Raw genomic sequence first — 20259 nt, forward strand, 5'->3', positions numbered from 1 at the left:
CTTGATAACGATTGATAACAACTAGAAGACAATTAAATTAACGTAATTGTGTTATTGAGCGATAAATGACTTTATAGGTTTGATTATTGTTCTTATTTATTTGTTCTTATTGTTCTTATTTTAAATACAAATTTCTTATCTTCAGGGTACAAAAGCGGTTTGTGATTCACAAGATATATTTAAAAGTTAATATGCCACTAGTAAGTTTTTAATGAGTTGTTAAGCCCCTGTTTGTGTACTGCTTTTGAATTGGAAGGAAGTTATGAAAAAACCTAAAATTCTTTGTTCAGTTAGGTGGTATAAGTAGTGTTGTTGAGATGTTATTGATCATAATTATTTAAGTACAAAAATCATATGGAGCATGAAAATGAGAACTAAAATATGAAAGTTGCATTTGAAAAAAATCTCATCACTTAAGGTGGTGAGAAAAGCAATTTTTCAAATGTAAAGTCCAACAAGAAACCTCCGAAGAAACATGTGGGTGGGGGATATTAGATGCCTCAATTAATAACAAAATTACACAAGCCAAAAAAAAGTTTGTTGTAAAAAATTTTCAAACGAATGCAGTTTAATCATAGTATCAGTTTATTTGTATCACCTGATCTCACAACCTGATCTTTATTATATTTAAAAACGAAGGAAATAAATAAAAATTGGAAAAAAATACAAAACAACTGATACTGTTACTTTTATATGATTACATGTTTTATTGATACTTAACACATCATTTTTTTAAATTACAAACTCACCACATATGTTACAAAAGTGTTAGGAAAGTTTTTGAAAAAAATGAAGTATCAGACAAAATTGTTTAAAAGCTTTGTATATATCGCCAGCTTCGATTAAATTAATTTCTTAAAAATTGTCTAATACTGATTCTGGCGTAAACCACTGATCTCTGTAATAACTGGATAGCGCATCTCTAATATCAAAATTAATGCCAAAATCGCCATATTGGAAAGCCCCAGAACGCTGAAATCTGATATGTGTATTTAAAGCGATATAATCCGGTCAAAATAGACATAAAAATAGTGGTAGATTTGCAATAATTCGCATAGAGCTGAAAATTTGTACATATCTTGAGCACACTATTACAAATAAAGTATTAAAAGTCCCCATCGATCCCATATCTGCAAAAAAAGTTATTTTTATGATAAAAACTTTACTTTTTTTTTTAAAAAAAAAAAAGGAAAGTTTTTATCATAAAAATAGATCAAACAAAAGCGAACAGCATTTTAACGGATTTTTTGAATAAATTGTTTCGTCGGCTTTTCTTTGAACTTGTATAAGAACTAGTTTTTTCAACTGATTTTTCTCGTCTGACTTCCCAAAATTCTTGGAACAAAGTTACGAACGATGAAATACTTTTAGCGTTGAACGTTCCATTGCAGTTAAGAGTATCGAGCAGTATTTTTTATTACGATTGGAACCGTTTAATACTTTTATTAAAATGTCGCAACTATGTTTTATAAGTAGTAAACTTTTAATAGCAAGTGAAACTGTTGTTGTTGTACGTGGAAAGAAGACTTTGATTCATACAAGTGTTAAAAGAAGTGACGGGTTTTATGAATACCTGAAAGATCTGAAGTCTGTAACGATTCATGTGGTGTGCCGTAAAAAGTATACTCGGAAGAGTACTATTGTTGCAATAAAAAGACAGCAAGATATAGATCAAGTCAGCACATCTGAAAATAGTCCACCTCGTACCAGAGCGCGCGTAAGTGAATCACTTTTTTGTTTAAAAAGATGTTGCTTATTTTGCGGCGATGAAGCAAACGAGGAGGCCGAGAAGAAGAAAGCGAAGAAAGTTCAACGTAAAAATTCATAAAGTTCGGCGTAAAATTCATAAAGTTGCGACTTGAACTTAAAGAATCAATTCTGAAGGTAGCATGGAGTCGTTTTGACGAAGAAGCAAAAAAGGTTACTGCACGCATTGAATATGAATTTGATTTAGTTGCTGCTGAGGCTAAATATCATAATACCTGTTATAATTCTTTCTTGAGACCAACCAATGGGTGTAAAATCGGTCGTCCTCAAGATGAATCTACAAATGTTGCGATGGAAGAACTATTTAAATACATTGAAAATAGCGATGACTGCCAGTTTTAATTAGAAGAACTAAAAAATATTTCCAAAAATCCACATTTAGATAACAGAACAATTAAGACACGATTAAAGTTGAAGTTCGGTAATAAAATTATTATCACTGAAAAACCGGGAAAATTAGCGTTTATCTGTTTTTTTTGACAATCAAAGCAATATTCTTAACCAAGCTTGGTATGAGAAGAAAAGCCAAAATAAAGAAGAAGAACGATTTCGAATTTTAAAAACTGCGGCAGCAATGATTTGAGAGGACATTCAATCATTGGTATTTGATAATACCAATTATCCCTTGCCTAGTCAAATGTTTGAAGATATTAACAGCGATATTCCATAGTCATTAACTTATTTTTTAGAGCAAGTTATTTTGAAAAATAAACGATCTAAAATTAGAACATTTAAAATTAGTTTGTACAAGTATCAGCCACAGCATTATGTCTGTTGTTAGGCCTAGGTCTTTTAAATCAAAATTGTAATTGGGTCTCTCAGTATTTTTCCATCGACGGTTCCAAACTTCTTATACAAATCTTTTCGTCTTTTGGTTTATGCGCATCCTACAATGACACTTTGATGTATGAGGATAATCATAAACCTACCACATCTGCTTCTTCAAGTCAACACTTGTATCGAGTATATTATCAAGTTCAAGTATGGCTAGGCAATCAACTGGACCCATCTGACTGGGGTTGGAAATTAGTAGATAATACATTATAGCCGATTGACACTTTACTTCCACCAGCTCCGGAAAGACTTCTCAACACCCTCTTCTGCAATTGCAAAAAGGGTTGTAATGCAAAATGTAGCTGTAAAAAAGTCAGGTTATTATGTTCATCGGTGTGTACTAATTGCCGACGCCAGTCTTGCTCCAACGTTGGATCAAATAAATAAATGATGATTTTGATGCTATCAATGAGGAGACAATTAATGTATCTTTTTCACATATCCAGTTTGAAAAAGAAGATGACTACGAAGAAGAAGAAAGCGAAGAAAATGTATATAATATATCACAATAATACGAATATATAATACATAATATGCATTTAATAATATATAATAAATGCAAATATTATATATATATTATTTATATGTATATTAATTTTGTAATATTGATATTATATTATATGAATATTAATTTCGTAATTTCACAAGAATTGCAATCTCTTTTCTAGCAATGTATCTTATATAAAATCGCCATATACTTAATATATTTTCGCTATATATTTTCTCGCAATATATTCTTGCAATATCTTCTCGCAATATATTTTCGCAATCATATTAATATCTCAGGAATAACGATTCTTATAAAAATGTATAAAGGCAATTTTATTAAATACTTTCATGATGCAATACTTTTGTTAGATCTTTATTATGATAAAACTTATTATTAATTGGAAAAAAAGAAAAAACTATTTTTTTTAACCTTTAACCTTTAATAACTTTTTTTGCAGATATGGGATCGGTGGGGACTTTTAATATTTTATTTGTAATAATATCCTAAAGGTATGTACCAATTTTCAGCTTTATGCGAATTATTGTAAATTGAAATGTTTATTTTGACCGGATTAATAAGCCGAAAAACAGAACTTAAAGCTTACGGGATTATAAATTTTGGGGCTTTCCAATATGGGGATTTTGGCATCAAAAAATTAGAAGTTTTGCTCGGGGTTGCGCTATCCAGTTATTATAAAGATCAGTGGCATAAACTTAAGAAATGTCTGTCAGCTAGAGGTTATAAGAAGCCCAATTATTTTACCTTCTGATCACCTTAAGCTATAGTTTTTTTTCCAAATTAAAGTTTTAGTTAAAAAGAAAGGTGCGTTTGTCGTAAAAAGTCATGAGAGACGCTTTAATTTTTCCTCATCAATAAAAAAACACTTGAAAATTTTGATCTGTTTGTCAATTTAGGGTGCAAGATATTGCTTCAATTACAGTTGAAATCAAAATAATTTTTTATAATTTAAATGAGAATTTCAACCAAAATTAAAAGCGTAATTTACTTACCAGACATTTTGTTTCAGCTGTAAGATAAAAGTGAAAATTTGTTAGAAAACCCCCGGAAGTCAGTGATGAAACCGAAACACATTTTGACGAAAACAACAACCGATATAACAAAAAGAAATAGGCAACTTATAAAACTAGAGTTCTAATTTCTTAAAATCGTATTTCTTTTCTAGAGTTTAAATTATCGTAAATGAAACAGGTAAGATTTAAAACTTCTTTTTTTTATCTCAACAACGTTACATATTGTTAACACTAGAGATTTTATTTAACTAAGGTATTTCTTTCACTAGCTACTCGCTCTCCATATATTTTTTCTTAATTTTTAATGCAAAAATAAAGAAAATACCAATGGCAAGTGTCAGATCTTAAAAATGTCACACCCTAATACAATCTACATATATAAAATGAGCTTTTTTATGTAAAATACAAGGATAGAGGTTTTTAATGTTCATTTATTTTAATTTATCACTATCTTAATAGCAAAGCTTATGTTCATCAGGCTGTCTTTATTGAATTTTGTTTCACCTTTTCCATTGATCAGTGCAAAGACTACTAGATTTCAAAAAAACTTAAAAAAGATTTTTCTAAAATTAATTTTAAGGCTCTTCCAAATATTAGTAATCCTAGTTGGAATTCTAGCATTACTGGCATTTATTTTATTGCCAGAGCATTGACAGCAACTGCAACCAGCATGTAATTGCTAGTTAAAAGCCAGATATTCATCATTACTAGTGAATAGATGTATATCTGGTTTTCTATTCACTGTCATGATAGAACAAACTATGAAGCTTTATTAGCTGTAGTTAACCAGTATACTAAAGCAAAAAAATCCTTTTTAAGCCACTGATGTAATCAATAAACTATCATAATGCTGCAAGATCCAACATTTGTGCAGAACACTCAGTAAAAACAGTGTAAAAAAAATATGGTTTATACAAAAGCTGAAAAAAGCAATAAAAAACTAATTTCATGTAAAAAAAAAATTTTAATGTTGTATTGGTACTAAATTTTTAAGCATTTAGAACTTTTTAGAACTACAGAACTTTATATTAAAAAGGCCTAAATCATAAAAATATTTTTTTGCTTTATAGAGGAATTTTAGAAAAATAATAAAGACTTCTTTTATTTTTGGTCTAAAACTCATTGTGTGGGACCATGGCCATACAAGATAACCCCCTAATATATATATATATATATATATATATATATATATATATATATATATATATATATATATATATATATATATATATATATATATATTAGGGTGTTTCAAAAAAAAGTCATGTCTGAAAAAAAAAAAGAGCCCTAGCTTATCATCTGCCCAGACCATGATTTAGTACTAAGGATTTTTTTTTTTTTATATTTGAAAATCCTAAGGGTCCCTCCAGGGGGTAAAAGGGGCAGTTTTTTTAGCGTTTTGTACCATTTTTAAAACAGTTTGGAGGAAGTCTTAACATTAAAATTTTTAATTTTTTTTTTTATATTTCTGTTTTTAAAGACCTAGTTAATCTAAATAAGACGAACTCTATTCTCCAAAAAAAAAAAAGCTTCTAAAAACTGTTTTAAAAAATCCTAAATTTAGGGTTTTTTTGATTTTATAAAACCCATAAATGTTAAACAATATTTTTTTGAAATTCATATTAGTAGGTTTATTTTCGATTAAATTTTCGATGCAGTATTATATTAAATTCACTTGTATTCAGCTACAGAGTTTATTCTAGGAAATAATAAAAAAAGAGGGCCTGGGAATGAATAATAAGGAAATGATTAAATATTTTTTGTAATGAAATATTCAAAACCAAATGGTTTTTTCCGAAAACTAAAAAAAAAATAAAAATTTATGAAACTACAAAAAACTTCAAATCCAATGTAAAATTTGTTTTAAATTGAAATACAGTAATCTTAGTTAATTTATGATCATCTTTATTACAGCTATCTATTAAAAACAAAGTAGTTTTTCAAATTAAAAACAGATTAAAAATTTGTTAAACAAAAAAATATAAAATAAAAAACTAGATTTTTTTTCTGCTAGCAGCATTTTCATAATCGATTTTTTTTCTGCTTTTTCTGTTTTTCTTGTAATCATTTGTGAAGAGAAGGGTGTCCTGCCTTTTCTCCTCAGAATATGCTCTGTTTATTAGGTCTTGAACTAATTTTACCGCCCTTTCAGAGCAGTCATTAACAACATCAAGTCCAATTACTGTTGCTTTAAATTCTAGATAAAAATCATTGAATTTCCAAAATTCTGGTGGTGTTTTCATCCATTGAGTTTCTGCTTTTCCATGTCTAAGCATATCAAAAACTAGCCACGACTTGTCTGTTATTAATGGAGCTAAACTAGGAGGCTCATCTTTACTGAAGTTAAGGCTTTTTAATACAGCTTGGTCCATTATTTGGCGCTCCAAAGGGAAATTTTCATTTGGACATCTTGGTAAACTATACAGTTTCTTGGCCATATCACCACGTTCCCTACATTCTTCATCTGCTAGGGCAAAAACTACCAAAGTGAGATCCAAATACCAAGTATGTCTGAGAATAGAGCTCGTAACAGCTTGGGAGCCAAGTAGATTCCATTCCTCATATCTTTTCATTTGCCAGTAAGCTTTCATATCCTAATAAATAGTATTAATAAACATTTTGAATCATTTTAATCAATAGCAAGCTTTCTAACCTCTCAATAAAATATTAAAAGACCATATACCTGTGCTGGTGCTAAAGAACTTAACTCTGCTTTTAGAAACCACTCTGTATAGAAAAGAGATATGAATAAAACCATACCAGTTATTTCTTCTTTTTGTTTGTTAGTCAGGTTTGGAATTTCATTCATTAAAAGATACAATTTTAAATAGTATAAACCTTTTCCCATGAATCTTGAATGGTGAACTGGTCCTGGTAAATGGAATTTAAACCTATTTGACGATAGAACCATTAAAGTAAGTTCAGCTAGCTCATGGTATTCTTTTCTAACATTTCCATCCTAATAAATTTTTAATATATTTTTAATTTGTTACAATCGTTTCTTTTAAATATTTAGAATAAATAGACATAAACAAAATCAAAATTATAATAGCACCTTTTTAAAGATCTTTGAATTGATCACATTAGTAAAAAACTGAATAGCAGCTAATTTTTGATTATATATCCATGTTCCAGGTGGTATTATTAGTCTTTTCAGCTCCTTAGTTTCAGTATCTACACAGTTCCAATTTTTTTTTAGAAATTCAAATAGTTTGTTTTCTGGACCAGAAGTTTTGCTGCTAGGGTAAATCTTCCAGAAATGAGTTATGTGTCGCTCAATTACATGATGTCTACATGCAATCAGCAACAATGGGCGTTGAATCTGTTGAACTAATCTCATGCAAGTACCTTGCCATCTTCCTGTATTTGCTGAAGTTGTGTCAAAGCAGAGACATTTAACTTTATCTCCTAATCCAAAAAACTCCATTAATTCAAAAATAGCTTGCTTTTGATTAACCCCTGAACTAGACTCTATTGGAGGAATGCCAAGTAGTTCTGTTTTCCCATCAATCCTTACCAAAACTGCAATTCTATCTTTTTTTAATTGCTTTCCTTCCGTCAATTCATTTACTATTTTTCCATCAAAGTGTATGGTCATTAGTGAATCTGATGATACTACACTGTTTTTTATATATTCCCTTATTTCTGTTGCTCCGGCAGATACTATATTCTCTGCAGTTCTATAAGATGTTGATTTAGAGCACTTAAAGTTTGCTACAGAACCACCAGCCATGACAATAACACTACTAATCAAAGCTGTATGTTGGTGGGGTGTTATACCCTCTCCCACTGCTGTATGAGCAGTAGACTGAAGTATATTTTTAGGAAGAAGAACAGAATTTTGAGTATTAGGAATCTCATTAAAATCAAAGTCGATATCTGTTTCCTGGCCTAAATCGTCGCTAGTGTAACTAGAAGAACTTAGATAATCTAAACCATTTTTATCTAACTCTACACATAGCTCTTTTTCTAAATTTGATTTGCTTCTTTTCTTTCTTCCTACAGAATACTCATATCTTTTATCTTTTCCTCCAAGACTTCCTTTCCTTTCCCAAAGCTGGTCTTTTAAGAAAGCAATATCTTCTTCCTTGTCTTTCACTTTTCTCATTTTATCTTTTAATATTTCCTCAAACATAACATGAGGATGTTTTCCAATCCAAAATACTTTATTCATTTGTTCTTCAAATAAATGTCTTTTTTTTACTTCAGCAAGATTTGTTCTTTTTCTTTTATCTTTTAATTTCATCCACTCTTTTAACAGTTTCTCAACTTTATTCCTTTAAAAAATAATATTTGCTTGTATAATGGTTTATGGATTAAACTGATTTAGAGTTCAATGATAAAACTTACCTTAGCTTTTGTATTGTAAGCACCTTAAATCCACCACGTATCCAAGGACCCTTTAGTTTAGATAATATGCAGCAGTCAAACTGATCAACTGGGCAGTTAGGTATGAAAGAGGAACTTTTGTTAGTACAACCTACTAAGCACTTAAGTTTTGCTTCAGATCTTAATTTTCGTAGAAAGAGATAATATTGAATTACCTCTTTAGCAGTTGCAAATTTATTTGCTGGAAGTTTTATGATATATTTTTTAACTAAAAATATTTCAACCAATCTATTACTTCTAACTTTTTTTTTCGGTGGCATTTTAACAATTTTTTTATTTTTAATCTAAAAACAAAGTTTTATATAACATATATTTAAATAAAACATTATTTACTGAAAAGATTTAAAATTTTATTTAAAAAAATATATAAATAAGTACACCGTAAAAATATTTGTTTTTGTTATATATTTATGGATTTTTGGGTTTTTTAAAACAGTTTTTAGAATTTTATTTTATTTTTTTGAGAATAGAGCCCGTTTTATTTAGATTAACTAGGTCTTTACAAACAGAAATATGAAAAAAACATTTGAAAATTTTAATGTTAGGACTTCCTCCAAACTCTTTTAAAAATGGTACAAAATGCTCTAAAAATTGCCCCTTTTACCCCCTGGAGGGACTCTTAGGATTTTCAAAAATAAAAAAAAAAAAAATCCTTAGTACTAAATCATGGTCTGGGCAGATGATAAGCTAGGGCTCTTTTTTTTTTTCAGACATGACTTTTTTTTGAAACACCCTAATATATATATATATATATATATATATATATATATATATATATATACATATATATATATATATATATATATATATATATATATATATATATATATATATATATATATATATATATATATATATATATATATATAGTTTAAATACTATATATACATATTAGTATCTTAAAAATGAAAGTTTGAACTTTCAATCCCTCATTCTCCTATGATGTGAGGTTCATGATAAATTAACTCTATTAAAAAATCATGCAAATTAGATAATATTTAGAGGTTGGTCTCATAAGTCAAAGGTTTAGAATAGTGCTGTACATTATAAAACACAATATTTAAGTGTTAATGCTAGCATATCGATTATTCATGTTTTTTTTTTACACAGAATATTAATTACTTTTAAGTAATATCATGGGCACACACCAAAAGTAGAACGTTTAACTTGTAGGCTACAGGATACAAAGTGAAGGAAAACAAATTTGTGGAGCGATTCAACAATTTGTTTTTTTTTTTTGTTGAACTATTCAACAATTTTGTTTAGATGTTGAATTTGAACATTTCCAATGATCATAAGCAGATATTGAAGCATTCAACAGCAAGACTGTGTTCAAATTTGATTCCTTCCCATCATCTTATAACTTGCGTCCAGTCTTGGGGATGGTGTTCTTGATTTGAGTATCAACAGGATCACTGATTATCATTTCAGGGCTGCCCATTGTTTTGTTATAGCATGTCAACTAAAATCTGAGTTCAATATTGTTGTACCTTAAACAAAATGCTGGGAAGGTGAGTTTATGACAGATTTAACTTCCTCAGAACATGTCGATCTTCCATTTCTCATATCTGGTGTTAAAGTGGAGCAGCTACTTGGTGTTCCATTGCTTGCATCAGGAACTGGCATGGTCCAAGCTACTGTCATCATTAAACGCTTGAAGAAGTGGGATGTTATTTATCAAGTTGTAACACTGTGCTTTAACACTACAGGATCTAAAACTGGCTCTTATTCAGGTGCTTGTTGTATCTTTGAGCAAAAGTTTGACCAAGATTCAGTAATCTTGAGATATTGCAATCATAGAATGGACTTAAGAGTTGGTGCTGCTTTTGAGACAACAAGTGATGGATCTATGTTCCTGAAGTTTTGCTCTATAAATGATTTCAGGTGTACTGGCAGTTCATTTATTGCAAGAATTTTCAACCAGCTTTTCAAGATGATAATATTTTGTTTGCTCAAACCTATCAAGAAGTGAGGTAATGGCTAAATAACATAAGTTTCTAGAATAATCTGTTATCTTTCTTGGGAGCAATTCTGAACAAGGGGTCCATTTCCAAGTGCCAGGTAACATAAATTGTACCCCATAGATGGCCAAGTCATCTATGTGATTAAGATCTGGCTTTTCCATGACCAGTTCATTATGACAGCATTGTTCTCATCCACTTCAAGGCCTGGAATAGTGCCCCAATTACAGTTAAAATACTTCTAAATGACTTCAGGCTTATGATTAAACTCATGAGATATCCACATAAACCCATTTCTATAGCAACAAGCAAAATGCTTGGGGTTCTTCTATAGTATATTTCTGAGGAGCTGGTTGGATTGAGACTTTTTGATTACAGAGTGTCTCTTGAGACGAAGAGATTGATGTTGCTGGCTATGGAAGACCTACTCCTGGATGTTCCACCAAAACAACAGAAAGTTAAATCAACTACATTTCGGAGTATGTTGGATCTGGAGCTGTTTTGTACATACATCAAAACCAAACAACCTTTTCATTTGCTTGAACTTCCTTAGATGTTCTATGACAAGGATCCATCTGAATGAGAGGAAAGTTAATCATTTCAGGAGGCCTTAAGCAATGTGAAGGGGTTGAGAGTCTTATTAATGACTGGGCTAAGTGAGGTAGAGAGACTATTGGCGAAATGTGAAAAAGAAGTTAGAATAACAAGGAAAGTTGTTAGATGTGTTAATCTTCTAACAAGAACATTTAAAGTTAAATATTCTTGTTAGAAGAATGGTCAATTGTTATGGAGCCTTACTTTTTTCTACTGTATGATGTACTAAAAATTTAGATAATAATAAGGGTTAACTTAAATACCAGAAAGGTAAAACAGTCTGTGTACATTAAAACTACCGAATCGTTTAAAATTTAACTTACAATCTTACATGCTTTTGTTGGATAAATTAAGGATATTTTGTTTGATAAATTTAGGATAAACTTTTGTTTGCAAACTGGAGTAATGATCTGCTGTTGTGTGAAAAGTCTGGTGTAGGTTATCAAGCAAATATTATATATCGTGCAGATAGTGGACAAGGGGAAAGTACAGTGTATGAAGATACAACTCTTAATTACAAAGGTTTAGATGATTGTCTTTTGTATGGAATATTTGATGGACACAATGGTGCAAACGTTGCACAACTTGCTCAGCAGAAACTGGTGACAGAGTTATGTTTTGGACAGTTAAGTGGTAAGAAAAATTTAAATTTTTAAAAGTTAAGAAATTAAAATTTTCTTTTTTATTGGAGGTTAAGCAAAGTTAGAGAATTCATTCTTTTAATTCTTTGTTTGAATGAACCTATTACAGTTTTAAAAATCTTAAAAATGATTGATTTTAAAACTGAGTAGTCTGAATTCATTTAGGGTAAATCAATCTGAAATTGTTTAAATGTTATATACTCTTGCACTATAACCTCTGAGATTTTTCTCCAATCATGTATAAGTATCACATATAAAAACTCAATTTTTAATTTCAATTTACCTTTCCTCTGCTTCCAGGTTCAAGGAATATTAGAATGCACAAATAACTTCAAATGTTTTCAGGAGCTATAAATTTAAATGACATAAAAATGGCAAAGAGAAGGAAAAAGATTATAACAGAGCCTAATTTCTTTTCTGATCATAAAAACCATGGTCCTGTATCTTGTTAAAAATTAATTTATTTAACTCAAACTGAAGTTTGTCTTATTCACAGAAGGAAAAAGGAGGAGGAGAGGAGAGTTACTTAAAAGTTTTCAGATATCACAATTTTACAAAATCTTTGAAAATTTATAAAATAATATCTCTTTACAAACTGGAAAAATTACAGGCCATAAAAAGTTATCATTAAAGCTAATAAAAGCAGTCTAATTTTATAAACCTCTATTACCTCCCATTTACTTTCATTGGGATGATAGCAAAGGTTTATAAAGTTAAACTTTAATCTGAATACTAATTTCTTTAGAAGTTTTTACAGATGAAGAGGTATCAAAAAAAATAAATGAAGTATTTGAAAATATTTCAAAAGAATATTTAGATTCAATTATGGAATCATTGATGTGCAAGATTACTTTAGAAGGAACAGCAGAGGTTTTTTTTTTTGTTTGTTGTTGTTTTTTGTTTTAAATTTATACTTGTTTTATTTGACTTTCAGTGGTGAAAATGTTTATATATTTTTAATATAGAAAGGTTCTTTTAGAAATTATGACATTACATCAAAGAAATATGAATATTCATTACTAATTCACTGATCACTTAAATGACACACATGTTAGCATGAAGAAAAGAACAAAGCACTTTATTTAAAAATGGAAGATTTTTAGTTTAAAACAGTTCCGGAGCTTGTTTTGCTACAAACAGATTTTACAATCAAATTCAATTAGTTTTGCATAATTCTTGTCTGCAAATTGTTAATAAAAACCAGTCCTAATTATAACAAATAATGATAAAATTTAAGTTCAGCTATTAGTTTCAAAAAACTCAGTAGTTTATATTCATTTTCAAATTATTTAAATAAATTTTAAATCTCACTAGTTTTCTAAATTAAGCGTATTTTAATGCTAAATGCATAATTTATGTTATCTGACTAGTAAAAACAAAATAATCCATTTGCATTAAAGTTTAATGAAAATGGAGTATTTAATATATTTTATCATTTACTTTACATAAAGTAACAGTTGTTTATAAGTGCAGTAGTGCACAATATTGAATAATAGACAAAAATAAATAAGCCTAGATGCAGTCTGATTGTTCAAAATTTAATGAAATGTGTAATGACGATATTTTAAAATCTTTGTGAAATTTTTGCAAAAATTTTTTTTTCCTGTAAATACTTATAGTTTATAAAAAGCACCTTGTTTTGGGCACACAGTGACTCATTAAAACATATAGTTTGTTCTGTATAAGTTATGACTCACTATGGTTCATTATGATTCATAATAGCATGGTTATTTTCATCATCACTATTTGATTTTAAAAGTAAGAAAATTTAAGTTGACAAATTGATCTTTTGTAGTAGGGTGTGAGTAAATTTTTCCTCTCTCAGAAATACAGAACTTTTAATGCTAAAGATAATTTTAAAAAAATTAGGGTATTGACCCTTGTGTGGTTCAACAAAATTACCCACAACTATTTGAAGAGCTTAACAAATTTAACACTGAAGTATCTAGTGGATGTTCTGTTGCAATTGCATTAATTCACAATTCACGGCTGTTTGTTGCAAATGTTGGTGACACTCGTGTGCTGCTGATCAGAGCTGCTGAAAACAATTGTGAACTTGGAGTTGTTCAGGTATTTTTAATTAACATTACATCATTATTAATGTCAGTTCATTGTATTAACATGTCACTTACAACACTGTTAACACAAGTTATTACCTAGGCATTCATCTCTCATAATTTTAATTTAACTGCTGTTGCTGTTTATCTCATTTGTTTTCTGCAAAGGTATTATGTTTTCTAGGTGAGATGTATCTCTTTTTAACTGAAGTTTAGACTTATGGTATATGAAGAAGTCTCTTGATTTCAAGGAGACACTTTAGGTCTACCATTTTCAAACTGGGATTATACAGTACTTTTAAATAAACATCTACCTTTAAGCTACATTAAGTCACTAGATGAATCTCTGCTTTATTAGTAGTAGATGAATTCCTGTTTGTTGAGTAGTAGATGAGTCTCTACTTGATGAAGTTTTATCTCTGAGATTTTTTCCCTATTTTAACATTAAATCACTGTTGTACTTTTTTTATTTCCATTCAAAATAAAGTTTTTCAATGATTGCATGCTGTTCACAAAATTTTAATAGAATTTATGGGAGAGAAAAAGTTATTTTTGTGCTCTAAGGTTGTTTATCCAATCATAAGAAAATCTGTAATATTTCATAATTGAAGGTTGCATGATGGTTGCAGGTTTTTATTTTTTGTGCACTAAGGTTGCTTATCCAATCTTAAGAAAGACACTAACATATCATAATTGGATGATTGGGTGGTTGAGCTAGTTGATTTTAGTTTGTGTTATATTCCTTCTGTCAGAAAATAAGGTATTCATTTCTTAAAAAAATGTGGAATTATTTAAATAAATTATTCAACATTATTATACTTTGTATCTTAAAGGGTGATAGTTCGAATATTAATTCATAATAAGTGTTGAAATAGTTGAAAATGATAAAAAATTACTGACAGTTAAAAATTTCTGTAAAGTAGTAAAAGATAAATGACACTCGCATCTACAAAATGAATAATTTTGATCAAATTGTGATCAAGTGTGCAGAAAAAGTTCCAAATAAAAGAATTTAACCCCTAACCAGAGTAAAGTTATATTAGAAAAATTGTTACAGTATAAAAAATGCAGAAAATTGCATTCTGGCGCTGTTAATAAGGTTGCCATCAATTTTAAGGTTAGTCATTTAACAGTTTCTAAAATTTGCCAAAAAGCTAAAAAGCAGTATAGTAAAGGTAAATTTTTTGTGAATGTTTTATGAAAAAAAATGTGAAAGAAAGTGTAATGACTATTCAGAAAGTTTAGCAAAAATGAAAAACATTGGTTTTTTTAATTCAATACAGTCCTTATAGCATACACATACACTGAATAACATCAACAAATTCATTGAATACATGAAAAATGTATTGAATGAATTAATGTAGAAAAACTTGATAATCTGTTTCTAACTTTACAAAGTTGCCTCGAAGCAGCCATCTGGCAAATTCACAAGGCAAAATTTTGTTGCAATGGACAATTACAATCAACAATGTCTTGTTCCATGGAAGCAATCAAGTCAGCACCATGGTTATTAGACTAAAATATCTTTTATATGTTACTCTCCACTTAAGTCCCAATTGATAAAAAAAACATTTTTTATGAACCAATTTTGTTTACTAGACATGTACACCACAAATGAAAACTGTTAAGCTGACTTGTTGGCATTTTGTCTGCTAGAATAAAATGTTCATTGAAATAAAAAAAGTTCCCAACCCTTGTACAATTTGATTTGTCTGTTACAAAAGTAACATCGTAAAAACTACTTGTTTCATTCATCATGACATCTAGCCCTACTTATTTTTATTTGGGTAAGTTCTTTTAAAGTTTACCTGAATTATCTTAGGTGTGGGGATTTTAGACCCACCAATTATAACAACTCAAATCTGGGACTTAACTGGATATTATTTAAGAAACTTTATATATTTGGACACTTTGTACTTATTTCTTGAATAAATCCAAATATAAGATATACATCAATTAATAAAAATTTCTTGAAATTTAAAAAAGTTGATGTATCTTATCTTCAGAAATGAAAAAAATTCAAATTTATATCTTATTTCTGATGGAGGGGGGGGGGGGGGAGAATCATTATTTATCCTCCTTTCCTTATTAATTCTCAATTTGAAGAAAAAAAATTAATAAAAAAATTGACTTAAGAACTTTTATCTAAGCTATATGAATTTAAACTTTTAGAAGCTAAATCATGTTTTTTTAAAAAAGACTTAAAACAATGACTCTAGTGTAATCTTCCACTTATTGTTTTGCATATGCTGCATGCATGTAGTTAAAAAAATTTCTTAAGTTTCTTTTTTTTTTTTTTTTTTTTTTTTTTCATACCAGCTCAGTATTGACCATACTGTTTCAACAATATCAGAACTACAACGACTTAGTAATCTTGGAATTGACATTGAACAACTTCAAACTCGCTCCGTTCTTCGAACGACTCGAAGTCTTGGTGACTGGAATTTAAAAGCAGGTTACAAAAGTAATTTGATTTTGAGGTGAGAAATTTTTAAAAACTCAATATGCCTATATAGAGTCAGTGATTAGTGTAGGGCACAGATAGACTTTTATTGAGTTAAAATATCAACTTAAGTATCAACCAGACCATTCTCATTCAATTTTTTCCAACCTTAATTAGGCTTTTGTTCTAAGTCTGAATGTTGCAAAATTCAGTACTAAGAAAATAATTGTTTAAATTTTTTCATAATATTTTTAATGAATTTCAAAGGTTTGTCAAAATTGATTGATTGGTTTATATTTTTAGTGCTGCAACTGAAGAACCTATTCTCTCAACACCGTCTATTCATGGAGGTGAGGAAATAGACAGCTCCATGAAATTCTTGATATTAATGACTCACGGTGTGTATTATGCATATATGCACGCCACAGGTACACCACCTGAACAGGTGAATTTTTGTTTGAAATATTTTTTGCAAGTACTTTATTTTTTAAAATTTTGAACTTTAAAGTTTGGTTTGTGATTGAACTTTGTTTACAATAACAAATATTTTAAGGTCAACCTTGGTATTGCTTTGTTGGTAGAAGAAGAAATTGCCAAACAAACTTCAGCTAGAGATGTAGCACAGGCAGTTGTTGATAAAATATGTCAAATGCATAAAATTCAGTTTGTAAAGTCACAAAACACGCGTTGCCTAAAACGAGATGATATGACCTTGCTAGTCAAACTTTTTAATCTTGAATTAGGCAGTGCAAGAGATCAGCAACAATCCAGGTGATCTTTTATTTATTTTTTTTAGTGCTGTAGTTTTAGTGGAAATAAGAAGGTAATGTGGGCCGGTACAATTTCTTTGCCTTTAAATTTACCGGTCCACACTGTCTTAACTAAAATCAAATGTACTGTTCTACTTTACAATTATTCGTAAAAAAAGTTTTTGGAACAAAGAGAAGATTCAAAAAATGGGAAAAAAACTTTCTTAGGTATATTAAAAATAGTTTAAGTTTGAATAATTTTTTGTAGTGGGTTTTTTTTTATTTATTAAGATTTTAATTACTTCATAGTAAAATTTTGGTATGGTGTTTTATTAACTTCATAGTAAAATTTAAAAAAGTCAAAAAAGAATGTGTTCAGTGGTTATTATATTTGTATATGTATTTCTGTGGGATTAGGTGATTGAGGAAGTGGATGCAACTATACAGAAAAAAAAATTCTAATAGTTACAGCAGCATTAGTAGAAGTAACAGTAGTAGTTATAAAGAGCTAATGGGCAGTAGGTTAAAAATCACGAGATTTCACCTTATAGGTCAGTTGGGTTCAGCATCAAGCTTGCGAATTCTAACCTTCCACCTTTAATAATGCCTTCTGTGTCAAAAAAGAGAGTAAACACCCCCAACTCCACAGGAAGTGATACTCCTTCAACAGCTACACCTGGTAGTGCTAAAAGTACTACTGCCACATCTCCGTTCTCTGTGAGCGATTTGAATTCTAGTCAGTTAAGTAATTCTTCTCCACCCACTGCTACTACAAGCTTTTATAATACTGAATTAATTTTTCAGCGCGAGCAAACCACTATTAAAACATATGAAATTCCTCCTGACATGAAAATGTTTATCAACGAAAGTGATCCCCCTGGACAGGCTTTATTCTTCGATCAAGACGTTCCGCTGTTAAAAATTGGAAAAGCTGATTCGTCCCTGAGTGAAAGCTGGCAAGCAAATTTTGATCGATTGACCTTAGATTGTAATAAACAAACTTCCAACACGCTATCTGATAATTCAAGTAAATCGTACAGCAGTAGTTCTCAATCTTGTAAAGACTCCTTTGATAAGATTTATAGTTCAACAGAGCCATTAGAATTAGACGAAAATGGACGCGTAAAACCTTATGTTGATTTTTCTGAATTCATCAAAAATGTAGAAGTAAGTGGAGGAGAAAAATATCTTTTTCCTGAACTGTTTTCATAAATAGTTATCTAAAGAATGATTTGTGTGTTTTATTTTCAGTGGACAATTTAAATTTTATATGACTGTAATTTGTTTTTTAATAACTAGGTATTTTTACCATTTTTATTGCAATAATTCGAAGAAAGTTGTTTGGGGTGAGGAGGGATTGATCCTAAAACGGTACCCAAATCATAAGCTCAATAAAACTAGTTCTTGCAACATAACGAATTGATTTCCTTAACAGCAAAATTAAATGCCGGAAAGAGAATTTACATTTACACTAAAAGTTAACTGCGATAGGGGGACGAGTTGACATCTTTTAAATCTTAGTCTCGTGGAGATCTTTTCAAAAGGAAATCATATGATCTTTAATATCAAAGGTATTTCCTTCAAAAAAATCTTCTTTCACCAAGGTATTTGCTTTCTTTGGAAATATGTTCCAGTATGCCAAGTAAAACCAATCTTAAAAGCTTCCTATAAAAAACCAATTATAAATGATCTCATTACGAATTCTTTACTTTTGCAGTTGTTTTTTTTTTTTTTTTTTTTGTTCAAACATGCTTGAAATATCTTTAAAGCTCTTGTAAAATTAAATTCAGATCATTAAATATTTACTGTTGTCTGACATGCTAACATTATGTATGTCACATATGTTACTGTCTTAAGATCAATTAAAATGTCTCAGGCGTTCCATTTCAATTAACTTCAATTTTTTTCTGAACCAAACTTTTTAATGACCTGTTAAATTATTAACTCGAAACCCTGCAATTCTTATATCGTAGTAATTTATTAAAAATTCGAGTGCTTCTTTAACCAACGCTTGTTGTTGTTGATCATATATTTTTCCTCTTAAAAAGACTTTTGAAACCAGTTCTATCTGTTGCAACATTTGCATACTTCCAATTACCTATTCTTATGCATGTTTTTCGTAAATAATATAAAAACAGCACAATAATATATTTCATACAAGAATATAGACTATATATATTTCTAAATCATTAAGTTAAAAATTTTAAAAATTTAGCATCGTACAGTGTTTTCAAAAATATTTTAAACTGATGTGAAGCACAGAGAAAGGCTAGCATGAGATTTGCAATAAATGCAGATATTAAAGAAACATGAAGTCACCTAAGATGTATAACAAGAACTACACGCATAATTACTTAAAATAAAACTGGAATCAAATCTTACGCTATGCCACCTCACCAAAATCTGTTACCTCTAAATCCGAAAGATGGTTACTTACCAATGTAAGGGAATTTATTTTATATATGTAGCGTCTAATAATAGTAAAACCTCAGTGAATGCGTTCTTTTACTATGAAACAGACTTAAGATAATTACACTACCTTTTCACTTTAGATAACTTGGTATAGGCTGCTGACCGAAATCTTACAATCAGGTCATTATTTTTTTTTTATCTGTAGGAGACTGGCCCATTCATCTGTCAGAAACACACTAGTGGCACTTGAATTAATTGGGATAGTTCTCCTTTATATTTTCAAATGTTTCTCTCCCCATCAAAAATCATTCGACTTTTTTAAAAGAATTGTTACTAAGAAATATCTAATGCCAGTGTTTGTATTAGAATCAGTAGGTTCAGTAGATTTATTTAAAAAATATCTTATGCTAGTATTTGTATTAGAATCAGTAGGCTCAGTAGATTTGTTAAAAAAGTATTGAGCATCAGAACTATTAAATAAAAACAAAGAAATAAGAGAATTTAGTATAATATGTTTTTATTTCATTGAACGATAACAACATAATAATCAGGAAAAATAATTAATTTTAGAATGGTAATTATTTATGAAACGAAGTAGAGAAGTTTTTACATTCTAAATATTATATTGTTTATTATAAAGAAAGAGGTCGCAATAAACAAAAACAAAACAAAAAAAATTATAGTTCTCTCTCACCCACGCGCGACACAATTTAACAAACACACGCGCAAAAAAAGATCATTTAAAATTCTTCGAACTGAAGCAAACTAATAATAAACGTCATTCGTTACTGTTTAAAGAGTGATCAATTTAATTAAAGAATTTTTTTTTAATACAGAAATAGCTTTTTGATAAGATTGAGATTTCTTTTGATCGAAGTGATTAAATATTGC

General features: G+C 29.3%; 2 protein-coding genes across 9 annotated transcripts; one reads left to right on the top strand and one right to left on the bottom strand.

Moving 5' to 3' along the window:
- Positions 1-3779: 3779 nt before the first annotated feature.
- Positions 3780-18267, top strand: LOC145185279 (TGF-beta-activated kinase 1 and MAP3K7-binding protein 1-like). 6 transcript variants are annotated; one of them, XM_090096941.1, is made up of 10 exons: positions 3780-3913; positions 4119-4300; positions 11444-11699; positions 12453-12577; positions 13577-13777; positions 16084-16244; positions 16511-16652; positions 16761-16978; positions 17508-17673; positions 17761-18267. In XM_090096941.1, exons 2-10 carry the CDS (start codon positions 4292-4294, stop codon positions 18166-18168), a joined length of 1686 nt encoding a protein of 561 aa, XP_089953067.1. In that variant the 5' UTR covers positions 3780-3913; positions 4119-4291; the 3' UTR covers positions 18169-18267. The 6 variants fall into 6 exon arrangements, 4 of the variants coding, with proteins under 4 accessions (XP_089953067.1, XP_089953066.1, XP_089953069.1 ...); XR_016455338.1 differs by lacking the exon at positions 3780-3913 and having other exon boundaries at positions 4161-4300; positions 17374-17673; XR_016455339.1 differs by lacking the exon at positions 3780-3913 and having other exon boundaries at positions 4166-4300; positions 9778-11699; positions 17374-17673.
- LOC145195962 (uncharacterized) lies at positions 5962-8889 on the bottom strand. 3 transcript variants are annotated; one of them, XM_090098338.1, is made up of 5 exons: positions 8473-8889; positions 7178-8399; positions 6961-7081; positions 6806-6849; positions 5962-6716 (listed from the first exon to the last, which is right to left on the bottom strand). In XM_090098338.1, the coding sequence occupies exons 1-5, from the start codon at positions 8769-8771 to the stop codon at positions 6117-6119; spliced, it is 2286 nt and encodes a 761-aa protein (XP_089954464.1). In that variant the 5' UTR covers positions 8772-8889; the 3' UTR covers positions 5962-6116. The 3 variants fall into 3 exon arrangements, with proteins under 3 accessions (XP_089954464.1, XP_089954465.1, XP_089954463.1); XM_090098339.1 differs by having other exon boundaries at positions 6806-7081; positions 8473-8560; positions 8667-8808; XM_090098337.1 differs by having other exon boundaries at positions 6806-7081.
- Positions 18268-20259: the final 1992 nt, after the last annotated feature.

Source organism: Hydra viridissima, unplaced genomic scaffold, assembly GCF_058129835.1.
Source record: "Hydra viridissima isolate aposymbiotic clone 2 unplaced genomic scaffold, HvirCarnegie_v1 scaffold_9, whole genome shotgun sequence".
Classification (NCBI taxonomy): domain Eukaryota; kingdom Metazoa; phylum Cnidaria; class Hydrozoa; order Anthoathecata; family Hydridae; genus Hydra; species Hydra viridissima.

Bases quoted from the DNA above. Each gene is read 5' to 3' on its own strand.
- LOC145195962 (XM_090098337.1), bottom strand. From the start codon at position 8,771: ATGCCACCGAAAAAAAAAGTTAGAAGTAATAGATTGGTTGAAATATTT. The intron at 7,082-7,177 runs GTGCTATTATAA...AAAATTTATTAG, and splicing joins ATTCAAAGATCTTTAAAAAG to GATGGAAATGTTAGAAAAGA. The intron at 6,717-6,805 runs GTATATGGTCTT...ACTATTTATTAG, and splicing joins GTTCTTTAGCACCAGCACAG to GATATGAAAGCTTACTGGCA.
- LOC145185279 (XM_090096940.1), top strand. The intron at 11,700-12,452 runs GTAAGAAAAATT...TAATTTCTTTAG, and splicing joins ATGTTTTGGACAGTTAAGTG to AAGTTTTTACAGATGAAGAG. The intron at 16,245-16,510 runs GTGAGAAATTTT...TTATATTTTTAG, and splicing joins AAAAGTAATTTGATTTTGAG to TGCTGCAACTGAAGAACCTA.